Source organism: Urocampus carinirostris, chromosome 7 (genome assembly GCF_059441175.1).
Source record: "Urocampus carinirostris isolate Australia breed hairy pipefish chromosome 7, RoL_Ucar_1.0, whole genome shotgun sequence".
In the NCBI taxonomy this organism is placed as follows: domain Eukaryota; kingdom Metazoa; phylum Chordata; class Actinopteri; order Syngnathiformes; family Syngnathidae; genus Urocampus; species Urocampus carinirostris.
In genome coordinates, this window is record NC_142355.1 from 38,755,347 (window position 1) to 38,771,689 (window position 16,343).

The window sequence follows — 16,343 nt, forward strand, 5'->3', positions numbered from 1 at the left end:
AAAAACAAAAAGACCTCAAATATGATGATAAACGCTAGATAAAAAACAAAAATGAAAAACAAAACAAAAATGTGAACAATCGGACTCGTTGGAAATTCTCCATCACCTTGAAATAGTTCCTTCCATTTAATTCTTAGCGCTACTCTGGAGCTAACGTCTGGGTAAAGCTGGGCCAAATCAGGTTTTCCACTAGAAAACTGATTAAAAATATTCCACTGTTCTCAAATATATTTTTAAATTTGCGACACAAAATATGATCCAAAAAACATTAAAAATTATTGAGAAACTAGAGAAAAATGTGAAAAAGTATAAATGAATCCCCAATTTGAATGAGATCTACTTACAGTAAAGGGACAATGTGTATTATTTGACGACTAGATTTTGCTGTACTGTGTAGCGCAACCAAAAAAAGTGGAAAAAGGAAGAAAACAAACAGTGAAGACTCAAAGTGACCAAAATGCACAATTTTACCTCCCATTTTCTTGCGCAGCCTTTTGAGGTTTTTAGTTACCCTTAGCAGCGAAATGGCTGGCAATTAGCCCATGTTATATGAAAATAAATGCAGTTTTCTTGAATGATGAGTATTTATTAAAAAAAAAAGATGTTTATTTAATGGTTCATGTATTTTGGATTATTTCTTTGAATTCATATTTTTTTTAATGAATGCCTTTTTTTCTACCACTAGGAGGCATTAAATAATATAACTGTCCCTTTAAACTTTCATATACGGTGAAGGCGTCGAACGATCACCCGCGGGCTTAGTTGGCCCCCAGCCATCATGTAAGAGACCCCTGCCCTAGACTGTTCACCTACTCAGGTCTCACAAAATTCTATGGGAAACATTACTCACTATGATTCGGTACTCACAAAAAAAAAACCTAGCACAGAAAATACACTTGTCTTTTAAAACCGAAAATGCCATCAAAATTGCAATACTTTTTGGAAAAATTCCCATTAGGTTTTTGTCCAAAATCGTGCAGCCCTACAACGCACAATACAATGGAATCAATGACAAAAAAGAAAAATCCTTTCAAAATCTGCGAAGGAGTGAACCAGCAATAACCGAAGCGCGAAGTAGCGTGGGGTCTCTGTATTCTGACCGGGCAGTATTTTGTTACTGGCGGTGACAGGTGTTTTTATTAGGAATTTTAAAATGTTCTGATGAGCACAGAGAATATGCACAGAAAATTGAGAGTTTGCAATGCAGTGTCCTTGGCTTGTAAATACATTGGTCTGTAATTGCTTTACACAAGATTTGGATTAAATCAACCAACTTCCAGCCAAGCCAAGCCGGTTCGGTAGTTTGAAGTTAAAGGAGCCGTACTTAATTTGGAACTTTTTTACTTGTTGCCGCTATCTCCTGGTTTGCATTATCATTGCAGTCCCACTCAACTCGTTCATGATATGCTTGCAATTATGTGCATTTCTTGGACTCGAATAAACTCTTTTTCTTCATCTTTCTTTCGGGTTGGGATGAAGTTTGAACTGTACTTGATACATGTCTTTTCTTTCTTTCACAATTTTTATGCTACACTAACAATACTAAACCCGCAGGGACGAGCGTTAGATCTCTCTCCAGCACTCTTTTGACCCCATTTCTTCTACTTAATGTGTTCTGTCCCAAACAGCTTTGCTAAAAGTAAGATTCAAGCTGATAGGTGCAATGACAATTAAAGCATGAGGGCTTTTTTAACTTAGCTGGGCATTGTTAACACATACTTCATAGAGAAAATATTTAACTTTCAACTTTTTTAAGGACTCTTTAATCAACGCACCCCAACATAGTGCGTAGCATTACAGGGCAGTCAAGGAAGGTAAATCTATGTTGCTTCCCTTATTTATGGTCAAGACCTCTGGGTAATCACTAAAAACAATTTGTCTGTTGCAAGCGGATTGAATCATTTTACTCCTCTGTGTACAACCCCTATTAAAAAGTATGCAATCACCAGTCTTAGGCAAGCCATCACTCAGAAATTCTATTCTGTAGACTAAACTCATCACAAACATGAAACAATCATAAAGTCATTCCAAAGCGCAACATATTGGCATTCAGAAACTCTAAAAGAAATTCAGATTAAACATTGCAATGGTCAGTAAATGTTAATTTTATAGAGCAGGTGTATGGTATTACTCAATTCTGATTGATATGGAATTATGAAATACAGACAAAGAAATAACAATCAAAGCATATCACAAGTATTTAGTTTACACTACCTTTGACTTTTATGACAGCTTACAGTCCCTGAGACATCGACTTGATGATTAACAAACGGTATTCTTCATCAATCTGGTTGCCAGATCATCTTTGCAAGTCGGAGCCTTGCTGTGGACTTTTTTTTTCATTTCCACCACAGGTTTTCAATTGGGTTGAGATCTAGGCTATTTGTAGGCCATGACATTGACTGCATGCGTCTTTCTCCAAGGAATTATTTCACAGATTTTGCCCTGTGGCATGATGCATTGTCATCTTGGAAAATGAGTTCATCATCCCAAACATTTTGTCAATTTGAAGGAGTAAGAAAGCTGTCCAAAATGTAAATGTTAACGTGTGCATTTATTGCAGATTTAACCAAGCTTATCTTCCCAGTGCCTTTGCCTGACATGTAGCACCATATCATTAAGGACTGTGGGAATTCTGATGTTTGCTTAGGCAGTCCCCTTTGTAAATTTCACCAGGACGGAACCAAACAAGTTCCAGTATCATCACCTTGTCCAATGCAGATTCGTGACTCATCACTGAAGATAACCTTCATCCACAGTCCATGATAGCTTATGTTTAGCCGATTGCAGTTTTGTTCTTTTGTTCTTAAGCGTCATTGATGGTTTCCTTTTAGCTTTCCTATGTGAAAAAAAACATTTCCTTTAGGCTATTTTGCACAATTCTGTCACATACAATGACTCAATATTCTTCCAATTTCCTCTTCATTTGTCTTGTTGTGCATTTTCTGTTTTCAAGACATGTCCTTTAGTCGTTTGTCTTGATGCCTACATGTCTTCCTTTGCCCACCAGTTCGCTTGACTTTTACAACCTTCCCATGCTGTTTGTAGTTGGTCCAAATCTTCGATACAGCTGATTGTGAACAGCCCACTTATTTGGCAACCATACAAGTAGAGTTACCTTCTTCAAGAAGTTTGATGATTCTGTCTTTGGTCGCAAGAGGCATCTGTCTTGTTGGAGCCATGATTTTTTTCCAATCCACTTAGCATACCTGTCAACCTGTACGGTTTTGCCGTACAAAGTAAGTTTTTTATGCATTTAACTTGTTGTTATTGTTGCTATTATTATATCAGAACTGTTATTATAAATATTATGTTTATTTTTATTGTTATTATTATCATTGGTGCCGCAGTGACATTTGGTAACTAGGCGTGTTATGCCGTTGAGGGAAGGGTATTACGAAGATTAGTGTATAAAATATGTGATTATTGTAATTATTATAATTATTGATATCTGACCTATGTAATAAGTATATCCATGAGATTTTGTTATATTAGACACAAGAGGAAAGGAGGATTTGTAAAATGTATTTAATAGGGAAGATAAAGGGGTAGGGAAAATAAGAATCTGCTTTTGACTACCCCTTTTCGAACATGTTATGTGACATTTTGTTGTGGACTCATTGTTTTTGTCCTGTTTTTATTTTAATGTTCGAAATAAAAGTTTTCATTCATTCATTCATTTTAAGACGAGTATGACGTACAAGGAAATCTGTACAGAAAAACGCAAATTTGTCAATCGCATGCGTCCGCCGCCTGGGGATTTCCCATCATGCATCATTCAGAAAAAAAAATATGGTGTACGATTATTTTGTACTTAGTCCAGGATCCATCCAAGGTGTGATAAGTGCACTGTTTTCAACTGCTGACTAACAAGCAGACTTAATCTAAGCCAGGTGATCAAATAGGGAAATAAAATTGACTGGGTCTGTCCTTATTTTCTACTCAAAATGAACTGATTCCATATTTTTTTCCTCCAGAGTTGAGTGATTCCATATTTATTTCCCTGCACTTGCTCTATAAAAATAATATTTTAAAGCATTATTCACAATAAAAATGATGCTCCAAATGAACTGAGTCATTTTTACTAAATGTGGGAAGGAGATAAATGTTAAGTTGTCAAACATCTTAGCATACTAGCATTAAATAGGGTAATTTAAAGTCTCATAACATTTGGTGAAATCTGCATACAATGAAGGATCCTCACCAATGAGAACTCAATTCTGTATGCTGTAACAATCTATGTATATTGCATCTTTGACACGTAAAGCCGCTCTCAACTAGGAGTAAGATCGGGCCTAAAAATCCAGACCGACTGAGCTTCAGCATAACCAATTAACTTGATTTGCAGAACCGAGGCCGAAGCAGACCCAAACATTTGATATTTGTGGCGATTTTTTAAAAAGTTGACGGAAAACCTTTATGCTTTCTGTTATTTTGGGTATAAAAATGGGTCATAAACCACCACCGCAGCAGTACGTTCCTAAGAATCTAGTGCAGCACTTTAAAAGAGAGACTGGCAGAAATGCACTCAAATTTGTTCATTGTCGTCACACATCAACTCTTGCGGTTGATGGTGGACGCATCAGGTTAGCACTGCTCGTTCTATGCGTTTATACTGTCATTGGCGTCGGTTTTAAGAGTATTGTTAATTATTAATTTTACAATTCTAACCATTTTAACATAGTTAGAAGTAAAGCAGCCGAGTCCTGCCATGGCCGGGCATTATACCGGCGGGCGGAGACGTAACTGCGTGAGATTCTTGCTCAAAGATGTTGTGGCAATTTCGGAGGGAATGTCAAGGACGGATTTTATTAACAAGTTTGTTGAAAAGATTCTGAAGTTTAAAAAGGAGGAGGTACATGCTGTCATAAAAATGACTTCTGGCAAAGGCTTTGATGTGAGTTTTGAAACGGCAGCTCTTTATCAAGAGTTTTGGAATTGCTTTGAGGGAGTGAGGTCCCAGTTTTCAGGATTTACAGTGGAGAAGCTGACTGATAATGCTAACAAGATTGTCGTTGTTAGAATGTTTAGTGAAATAATCAGTGCTGATGACGTCTGTTATTGGTTGAGTAGATACTGCTCAGTAAAAGGCCAGGCTATGAAGGTGAGGTGTGAGAAAGGCTATTGGACTGGTGCCTGGAGGGTACCAGTCCAACTACGGCAAGATCCTCAGGGCTTTCAGGGACTGAAACAAATCCCGTCGACTATATTCCTGGGGGAAAACCGTGGCTTTATCCACTATCAAGGGCAACCGAAACTCTGTCGCAAATGTGGTGAGCATGGGCATCTGGCTGAGGTATGTGATCGATTTTTTTGTGGAAAGTGCAGAACAATTGGACATTCCTTTGAGGAATGTATCAATAGCAGAAAATGCAATCTCTGTGGAGAAACGAATCACCTCTTTAGAAACTGCCCGAATTCGTTTGCTAACAAATTGAAAGCTAGGAAGGCAGTTAACAAAGACAACAAAGACAATGAAATGATGTCAGACAACATAGATAATGAAATGAATAAATGTCACAAAGACAATGAAATGAATAAAGATAACAAAGACAATGAAATTAATAAAGTCATGGAAATACAAAATGAAAATGAACAAGAAATTAATGAAGTTATAGAAATACCCAATGAAGATGAACAGGAAATGAATAAAGTTATGGAAATACCCAATGAAATTGATCAAGAAATGCACAAAGAAATTGGACAAGACAAACAAATTGAAAAAACAGATGTACCTACCAAAACCCCTGGAGCAGAGACCAGAGAATCAAAATTGAAACAGGAAGAACCTGGAAATTCTAATTCGATTTCTCATAAAATACCTGAATTTGGACATGACAAACGAATAGAAAAAGCAACTGCCACTCCGAAAACACATATTAATCAGGAAGGGCCTGGAAGAGAGTTCAAATTAGCAAATTTGTTTGCTACGCCATTGCCGGGATTTGGAGAAGACAAACAAATCGAAAAGGCGAATGACTCTCCAAAAACCCATACGGGCACTGGAAAGAGGAGTAAAAGTAAGACAAAATTGGGAGTGGTGAAAAAAACAGAAACAAAGATAAGAGATTTAGAAGAAAGCCGATTGCCGGTGAATAAGCCCACAAGGGAACTGTATGAAGTTGAGACGGAGGAAGTCGGGGAGGGAAAAAATCGGACCCTTTGTGGGCAAGGAAGTAAGAGACCCCTTGATAGGTCCTCTGGCTCACCCCCTAACCCAGAAAAAAGGGGAAGACCTGGAACCACAGACAGAGAGTCAGAGGGTCCCAGAGTTTTCCCCGGTGAGTCTCAAAATGAGGTACTACTCTTAAGTGATGTGTCTGACACAGGTGACACTCTCGATGATCTCGATGATCACCAAAGAATGGACTCAGATCCCCCGGTTTTGTCTAACTAGTTTAAATACTTTAACAACAATTATGAACATTACATTCTCTACTATCAATGTGAGAAGTGTGAGATCAAAGGTTAAGGCTCACAGTGTTTTATCGTTCTTAAAAACTATCAGAACAGATGTGTTTTTACTACAGGAATGCTGCATCCCCTTTCTAAAAAATTATAAACAGTGGGAAGAGATTTGGCCATATCCGTCATTATGGAGTGGCTCGAATGAAAACCGTAACGATGGGGTAGCCATTTTAATAAACAACCCTTAACTCATCATAAAGGGGAGTACTGTGATGAGAGACGGACGCGCAATCTTAGCAAGACTTTCTTATATAGGGAATGATTTTAACCTCATTAACATATACGGCCATGCCGACAGACAACTCAGGTACGAACTTTTAGAGGACATCCAGTCGCATATGCTAGGCCATCAACCACTAATCGTGGGAGGAGATTTTAATTGCATCCTAAGTAGGAAGGAAAGAAAGAGGAACGATGAGGAGTTTAAAGTAGATAAAACATCAACTTTATTACAAGACATGTGCCGGACATTTAAACTGGTGGACTGTTTCAAATCCATACATCCAGGAGAGGAGGGCTTCACCTGGTTCAGTAGTGACAATGCCAGAGCCTCTCGAATAGACTACCTATTTACGAGGGGTTTAGCACAGAGTGATGCAAGATTAATTCCAGTTTTTTTTTCGGATCACTTGCTACTGTCCTGCTCTTTCTCATTTCCTTCAGGTATGACTGTTGGGAAGGGTTTGTGGAAGTTAAACTGCTCCCTGCTGGAGGATGAGGCTCTAGCCGCACAATACAGGGAGCTGTACAAAGACTGGCAGACCCTTCAAGACTCGTATGATTCACGAGCACAATGGTGGGAAATGACAAAGAAACGAACACAGACCTTTTTTAAAAATGCAGGGAAAAACAAGAAACTTAAAGAGATGAAACGCAAACAAAGAAAGAAGACTCCAACGCTATTTCATCCTAACAGAAAAGGGGATGGACTTTAATGATGAAATCAAAGAGACCAAACAAGAACTAAACGCTTTGGCGGAAATAAAGAGCAAAGGCATCATAATAAGAAGCAGAGAAAGAGAAATAGAAGAAGGGGAAAAATGTACACGCTACTTTTTAAAAAAATTATGGGCAAAAATGAGGGGATTTTTAAACTTCAAAACGAAAACGGGCAAATAACAAAGGAAAGTAGTGAAATAACCAGATTGGTCGAAGACTACTACAAAAAATTATTTGAAAAGAAAGAAACATATGAGAATGAATTGGGGCATGTATTAGATCATATTTCAAGATCAGTGCGTCAAGACCCCTTTTTAACATCGGACTTTACCCAAGACCAACTGAATGATTGCATAAAGACTATGAAAAAAGGCAAATCACCCGGGGAGGACGGACTCAACCTCGAATTTTACCGGACTTTTTGGGATATTTTAGCACCAGATCTGTTAACTGTTTTTAACGAATTTTCCAGTCGAGACCATATGCCAGACAGTTTCAGAATAGGGATAGTTACTCTATTGCACAAAAAAGGAGACAAAATTGACTTAAAAAACTGGCGACCCATAACGCTTTTAAACGTGGACTGTAAAATTTTCAGCAAGCTTCTAGCAACACGAATGTCTGTTGTCTTGGGAGACTTGGTTGATCCAGACCAAACCTGTGCCATTGTGGGAAGGAAGATCAGCGACAGTCTCATGCTGATCCGTGACACCATTTGTTATGCAAGAGACAGAAACATGCGACTAGCGGTCCTAAACCTAGACTTTGAAAAAGCCTTTGATCGAGTCTCGCACCAATACCTCTTCAGGGTATTGCAAAAATGTGGTTTTCCCCAAAAATACATCAAGTGGGTAGGACTGCTATACCGAGACATCTACAGCAAATTCATGATTAACGGGAATTTATCGGAAGCAATCGAGATCAACTGCGGTGTACGTCAAGGTTGCCCTATGTCTCCCCTTCTCTATGTTCTTTGCATTGAACCTTTGGCACAAATGTTAAGAAAAGATAGATTTGTCGAAGGCATCAATATCCCAGGAAGTGGGGGACAAATTACCAAGTGTGTTTTGTACATGGATGATTTTAATATTTTGTGTACTGACCGCGCATCTGTTGAAAGAGCCCTTGACTTGACTGACCTGTTTGGGAGGGCGTCTGGGTCAAGGCTAAATAGAGAAAAATCACAAGTGAAGTTTTATGGAATGTGGAAAGAGACAGAAAAGGCAGGACTCCCGCTGACGGTGTTAAAGACAGACCAGAAAATCCTAGGGATAAAATTCAATGCGGATGGAGGAGGCGAGACCAACTGGGATGACGTGACAAGGAAAGTTAAGCAAAAACTTGTTTTTTGGTCACTAAGAAAACTGACAATAGAGGGGAAGGTCCTAATCATCAAAGTGATCATCCTCCCAATGCTTTTGTCAATCAGTTTAATTTTTATGCCTAAAAGAAACGTGCTGTTACAACTGGACCGAGCCATCTTTCGCTTTGTCTGGGGCTCAAAGTGGGAAAGGATAAAAAGAGATACAATGAAAAAGAAAAAGGAAAAAGGGGGGAAAGGAGTGCCTGACCTCCAGCTTTTCCTGGGAAGCAAATATGTCTCTTTCCACTTCCAAAACGCTGTGGGCCCACCCAACAACCCGAAAAGTCAAGCAATGACCCGTTTTTGGATGGGCTCATATTTGCGGAAGCTAAAGCTTGTACCAGACAATCGTTTGATTCCAGTTTCGTTTAACTTGCCACCAACACATCTCTTTATTCGGGATTTTTTGAAGAAGTTTGATTTGGAAACACAAGAATGTCACACTTTACAAAACCACAGGGCCCTTATTGCTATTGTGCAAGAGCGAGCTACAGTAAGCCCTGTGCGGGGGCCTGCGTTTGGCGAATCCACAACGGTTTGGAGCAACGTCAATCATCCTGCCCTCCCAAACAGACTACGAGACTTGTCATGGATGGTGGCTCATGAAGTTCTCCCAGTCAGAGCTGTAATGCACCACCGAGGAATGTCAGCGACTTCGACGTGCCCTCGACCTGGCTGTGGCGCCCAGGAGTCGGTGAGGCACCTTTTTTGTGAGTGCAGCGCTGCCCAGGTCTTGTGGACAATGGCCAAACAACTAGGAAAGTTCCCGGACTTGCCAGCAGGAGAGGTCCCTGATGCACAGTACGTGCTTTACGGGGTGAGTCGGTCGAGGAGGCCTCGGAACGACTTTGCCAGGGACTGGCTCACTCTCGCCGCCATCAAGGACGCCATCTGGACCTCCAGAAACCTGCTGGTATGGAGGTGCAGGCAGATCCCCCCCGTGGCTGTGCTCCAAATGGCTGCAGATACCATACAATCTGCGAGCGGCGGGCCTAGGACGCAGCCATAAAGAAGACTCGTCTGCACCCACCCGGAGGGGGGAGCCGGAGCTACACTGTGGGAGTCCCGGCAGCAACGGCCTGGGTTGTGGAACCCAGAAGGGAGAGGACCCACGCAGAAGGGAAAGGACCCACACAGAGGACTGGAAGAATGCTGCTTGGGAGGGTGGGATGGCAGAGCTATGCCCTTGCACAATAGTATTGCCTTTTACACGCTGGTTAACTACTGTTAAAAGAAAATAACTCTGAAATTGTTTAATTGATGTTGAAAATGTCAGGAAAAAATGTTAAAACGTCATATCGTCACGTCATATTGTCAAATATAAAAAATTGTGAATATGCTTGATGGCTGTGTTTTGCTGCTGTTGGTGTCAGTGGATTTGTTCAGACCGAGGACAATCGACTTTGGCCTGGACGGATCTATTGACACTAACAAAGATGTTATATAATGAAATTGTGAATATGTTTGATTTTCGAGAAGGTTTGTTCAAACCTCACTTTGTGTTTGCTGTTAAAAACGTAATATTGGAATATAATATTGTGAATGTGCTTAATTGCTGTTGAGATTGTCATGATTGTTTTCTGTTTTTAGTGTCAATAAATTTGTTCAAACCAAAAAATCATTTTAGTATACATTTTTATGAATATATATTTACTAAAAACAAATTCAGCAACAGAGAAGCCAGATCCAAATGTAACGATTGACATTTTAGGCAATGGTTTAAGATCTCACCTCTGATCTAAAAAGGGAAATGAACAAACATGGCTTTGGAGATCCTAGCCTACTGCCAGTTACAGGTATTGATAAACATACATTTTTGTGTAAACAATCAAGACAAAAAAATAAGTCTCTAAAGAATATAAATGAATTGAATTAGAACTGGTTTTACTGGCATCATGCATATATTATGCTTATACTAAAATCATAGACATTTTCATTGGATGCTTAATTGTGGCTTTTCTGTTGCATTACTAAAAAGGAAAAATCATTTTAAAAAAAGTGTTCTCACCATATTGCATTTTTAAATGTATTTTCAATTTATTAGTGAAAAAAACCTAATACATTGATAATACTTTTAACATGTATATATGTATTCAGTTATTATTACGTATTCAAGGAACATTTTTTTCCCCCTCAGGTTCCAACAAGAAGAAGAATCACCGTAACCAGCGGGTGAAGCAGCCTGACTATAAAGTAGCATATGTTCAGCTGGTAAGAAAACACGTCAGCTTCTTGTCTCCCTGTGTTTTGTTTTCTGAACATTTGCACGTTGACTCCTGTACTTTTTATGTTTGGGGTGGAGACCTTTCAACACTGAAGCCCCTTTTCCACTGCACTGTATGTAACGTTTGCCACCACTGCACGTGATACTTCTTGTCTCAGTTCGAGGTAATTGGTTATCCAATAAAAACAGTGGTCCGTAAATCTGGTCAACCATCTGAATAGTAAATCCGTTTTAAATGAATAATTTAAGCAACTATTAATTTTGCATAAGTGGTCTTTCTCTTTTGTCTCCATAGTGTGTTATTCCTATGCGACATCATCTTATGGTATCGGTTCAATCTCACCCGTCATTGTGTCTTGCATGCACTTTGTTTATAATGTTTGTCTTCCAAATTTCCAATTGCTGTTAATTATTACAGACACACTACTCGATGGTGAGAAGTACCCATAAATGTCAAAATAAAGGGTATATTGTTCTGTAATTTTTTTTCCTTTGGATGTAGAGCTGATTAGTTTGGCTTATTGTTATAAATACATACTTCATACACCATCACCTACACTTTCTATCGTTCTCTCCTTCTTATTCTGTCTCACATCCATAGAAAGCCCTCTTTTTTTCTTCCAATAGTTGGTGCAAAACAAGTTTGTTTCTAATTGACTCCACATGTGGAATAGTGTTTTGGAGGTTGATGCTCACACTGTGGCCGCCCCCTTTTTACCCTCATCCTTCCCTTCCATCAGGTAATATTGCATCTGTAATACATTTTCTCCTTCCCTCTCTTAGGTTCCATAATTTTTGTTTGTGGTAGAGGGAAAGCATTGCGTTAGTGGGGTTCTATGACTAACATTTTTCTCTGTCCAAGGGGATGACCCAGCTATTTGGAATGGACCTTGATTTTTGTGTGTGTTTACCTGACTTTGTTAAGTACTTAAATCATTAAAAGAGGACTATCATTTTTTTTTAACTTTAGATTTGAATGAGACTTGTTTTTAGGATAAGTGTTAGATGATATTTGTTGATGGGCAAGGTTAGTGCAAAGGGCTAAAAAATACATTATGTCATTGGAATGTCTCGGTTGAGATGGAGAAACATAACTTTGTCTTGCACTCGCACACAGTGAGCAGTGGGCAACTGAGTTGAATAAGGACATGATGGAGTCATGCCAGATTGTGGAGGTCCTGAGACGGAGCAAAGTTATCAGCGGGGGATGTTTATCAGGGCCTGTGTAGTGTGTATTACAGAGTGGAGGTACTGGTGCTGAAACAGTGGAACAACAGTGCCTCCTTTGTCGATCACACTGTCTTGTTTTTGTCTGCAAGAACATTGGTTTCGTGCTAGGCTAACGATTACTCTATGAGGAGCAGTTTTAAAAATATATATATCAGCAATCAGTTCTTACCCTTACATCTGTTTGGCACAAGACCCTTGGGAAAATCCATTCTTTTCGCTTTTGACTTAAACACAATTTCTTTGGTCCTCTCGGCCACACATGTTTGCTATTGAACCCCCATGTTAGACAAGGGAAACCTATACTGATTTGAGATTTTCTCTGTCTGGTCTTTCATCATTGTTCATATACCCAGGTTGACACTACCAAAAGGTACAAAGTCCAAGAAACTTTGCTCCTCGAAAAAAAATGAGTGAAATTAATCTCTTCACCAAAATTACTTGATGTAAGCCATTGGCAAAGGGAATACAGAAAGTTAAATTGTATACTACGGATTCCCGCCCGAAAATATGTGTAAGTATTTCCAACATCTCTCTCTCTCTCTCTCTCTCTGTAAGCAAGAGATGCAAGATTAACTGACACCCCCAACATTCTACTTAAAATTGGTGATGAGATTCGTGTATGGGTGGGAAGGAATCTCAGAAATGTTGTTTTCAGAGGAGGTCGAGAGGGGAGAACCACAGTTTGTGTTCTCTGTGCATTGTGTGGTGCATGGTACATCAAGGCACCTGTGTGTTGTTTGGGGCCTTGTAAGAAAAATTCACACCAATTGTTGTTTGCTTGACAGTTGTTTTGCACCGATCTGAGAGGAACCAATACTATAAGTGCCGAGGTGTCTATTGTTGCTGACTGGATGGATTAGATCTCACATCTCATATATTATGTGGTCTTCGAAATTTTTAAACCAAATGAAACTCAGCAAGAAACGAAGGCTGGCTGCATACTTGCTCTAAAGCTCAGTATGAGTCAGTTAGTGTCAAAACTGCTGATTTGCAGTCCTGTTTACATTCAGGAAATAGTAAATGAGGTCTGAATTCGCGTTTTTGGACTAATGCTAGTTATCCTTTTACTTGATTAGAGTTAGTACCATATACTGTACATGGTGTTTGGGAATAATAACTATTCTAAAAGGGGGAAAAATAAGAGCAAAATCATGATGTAAATAAACGTCCTTTCTGCATTAAACTATTAACATTAAAAAAAATGTATCTTTCTTTTCAATAAACTAATCTATTAAGTATTGTATTTGTTTTCTTTTGGCTCTAAAAATGGTTTTTATTGTTGCGTCTTGTGTTAAGCTTGTACGCTGTGCCCCAGAAGCCTTTATATACGCTTCTTTATGTGTATCGATAAAAATGCTGTTTGATTTTGTTGTTGTTGCAAAGAAAGTATAAATTCATGCAAGGCTTATTTAGTGATTAAGCCAGCGTTGACATTTATAATTATTAATTTCTGTACTAAAACCCCAAAATTATTTGCGACACAAACGAATAGGAAAAACACAACCATCTTATTTTATGAAACACTCACCTGACAAACACGGCCCCAAAATATTACTGCAATTGTCAAATGGAACTAATTCTTAATTTACATATGTATTTCTCCAATGTGTCTCCATTTTAATGAGGCGTCAGAAAAATGGTAAAGAGTAACTATCTTAAAGGTATTTGAGAGGGAAGTGTTTCTCATATCTTTATTGGCTGACGTTGTTATTACCTTACTATTCTTCAATGCATTCCACATAAAAGTATTGCCTTTTTGCTGGCACAAAGTGCATTCTGAGTGGGTTTTTTTTTTCGTGGTGATTAGAACATTGGGGGAGGTCGAGATCCAGAGCTGAATTAGTTGGCAAATATGAAGTGCATTAAGGTGTAATCATTGCTGATATCATGCTCTGCTGTTTTACATCAAAACAAAAGTTAATCTTTGTGAGAGATCTTGCGTACGTATTGTATTGTCCAGCTGCAAAAACGCTTTTTGGAGTTTGGTGAATTGAGAAAATGCATTAGATTTCTGTTCGACTAGTTTTAATTAAGTTACTTGTGTTGATTTTTTTTTTTTTTTTCAATTGGAAGCATCCACATCCAATGTTGATGTGTAAATTTACAACCATTCCCCTTGGGGCCAAATATGACATCCATGGCTTTTTGTTTTAACCATGTTAATCAGTATTTCTTAATAAAATACAATAAACTATCGAGACACTCGTTCTATCGGGAGAGCAGCGCTGAGAAGCATAGGAAAATTGGAGTTTATGTTCATGTGAAGGGTCTCTTATCCAATAAGAAGGTGTGAGGTGGGTAGCGCCCGAGACAGAAGGCAGGTTGGAAGAGAAAAGATCGGCCTGGCTGTTGTTCGGTGTTAATAATAGTCTAAATAATATGCCGTTATCAATATCAGTCAAATTTCCAAATATCGGTGCAGGTAATTGGCCTGCCCGATAATCGGTCGACCTCTAATCTATACCTCTGGTGGTCTCTTGGTAAGAATTCACCGCTTTTACTGCCACTACTCTGGTTAGATTCCTGTTGCATACAATGTTTTACAATTTAAGTCAGCGATGTTAAGTTATTTGATCAATCATTTTACAATTGTTGCTGAAATGTGGTTAAATACAGTCAAATCTTGTATGAAAAACCATGTACAGTAAAGCATACCTATAATTACTGTATGCATTTTTAATATTATCCACTGTATTCTGTACAGTGTAAGAATTCTGTAAGGCGCACCGGGTTATATTTTGCATTTTCACAATTCTGGCCAATTGGCGTTTAAAGGTACGCCTTATAGTCCCTAAAGAGGCATCCTTTTTCATTGGGTACATTGACAAATAAAATTGTTTTATATATTCAAAAGCATGGATTTTTGTGCTTTTCCGAACTTTTTGTGAACAATTTCATCAATAATACAGTGACGTTCAACTGTTGATGGGTAAGAGTGGACAGTATAGAGGTTTAAACTCACAGCATGAGCAAAGCCTATTTCCTACGTGTTTATTTGGCTGGGAAGGGGCACAGGATGTGGCTGTCCTGCCACACTGCTTTTTGTTGCTGATCTCTGGTCTGAGTGAATCTGCGGCTCTTTGGAGCAGCTGGCTCGACGTGGAAATGTTGCTTATCTACGAGGAATTTTATTTTCAACTATTTGGATTGCTGTGGCTCCCACTCTCATTCCCTCCCTTTTCTTCCTTTTCACCTAGTCACGCAAACACAGGCTTTCCTCAAACACTCTGTCTGTCTGCCTGGCTGTCGCGCTGCTTCCTTCCCTGGCCTGCCTCACCCTTGCTTATCACATCAATTACCATGTTTAACTTGTGCCACTTTGTCCTCACTGCCCTCTGCTTTTGGCCCATTTTCACCAGTTAAGAATGTCAACTTATTAGTTGAAAATTCTCTTTTTTTGTCCTAAATGATTCCACATGATAAAAATAATATTACCGTATTTTCCGCACTATAAGGCGCACCCCCAAAAATAGTCGTGTGTGTGTGTGTGTGATACATAGACTCCCTCGCTACTTCCCTGATTTTAATGAATAGTCTTATTTTCTTTTTTTTATTGATATCAACATTTTGATTTTTGTGGTCAGAGAGAGCACAGAGAAAATACTGCATGGGTCAGATTGTGTGTGCGTATATTGGGTGGGCATAACTGTTTGCGTGCGTGGCTGTATGCTGCCAGTCAAACAGCCTCTGTGAGCATGCGCAGTCTCTGTCTCCAAATCAAAACAAGGATAACAAAGATGGGAAGGATAGCGATCGCTAGCATTTAGCGGCTCGTTACAGCTGATAACTCCTAGGTGCTCCCTAGATTATTATTGGCTCCCAGAAGTGACTCAGGCACGTTAGGAGAGAAACTAATAACGAGTCTACTTCTACGGCTAAGCTAACAACCCTCACAAGCTACCCTTCCGCAGACTGTATTTCAGCAAAGCCACATCCACTAACCATAAATTAAATTACTGGAGCTACAACTGGTGGGAAACTGCTACATTTGGTAGTCTTTTATTTTAATCATCACGGAAACTTGGGTCAAATCGAGGACATCCAATACTAGCGCACAGCTAGCAAGCTGCTCTCGAAATTGCTTCCTTACTCTCAAAGGAGAAGCCCTCCAATTTTGTT

General features: G+C 39.1%; 1 protein-coding gene across 1 annotated transcript in view; it reads left to right on the forward strand.

Annotated features, from left to right (window-relative positions):
- The window catches only part of mrpl23 (mitochondrial ribosomal protein L23), a 71,960-nt gene that overhangs the window by 32,019 nt on the left and 23,598 nt on the right, over positions 1 to 16,343 (forward strand). Inside the window, exon 4 of the mRNA XM_088340904.1 lies at positions 10,908 to 10,981. Coding sequence (XP_088197030.1) covers positions 10,908 to 10,981 — 74 coding nt within the window. The remainder of the gene's footprint in view (positions 1 to 10,907; positions 10,982 to 16,343) is intronic.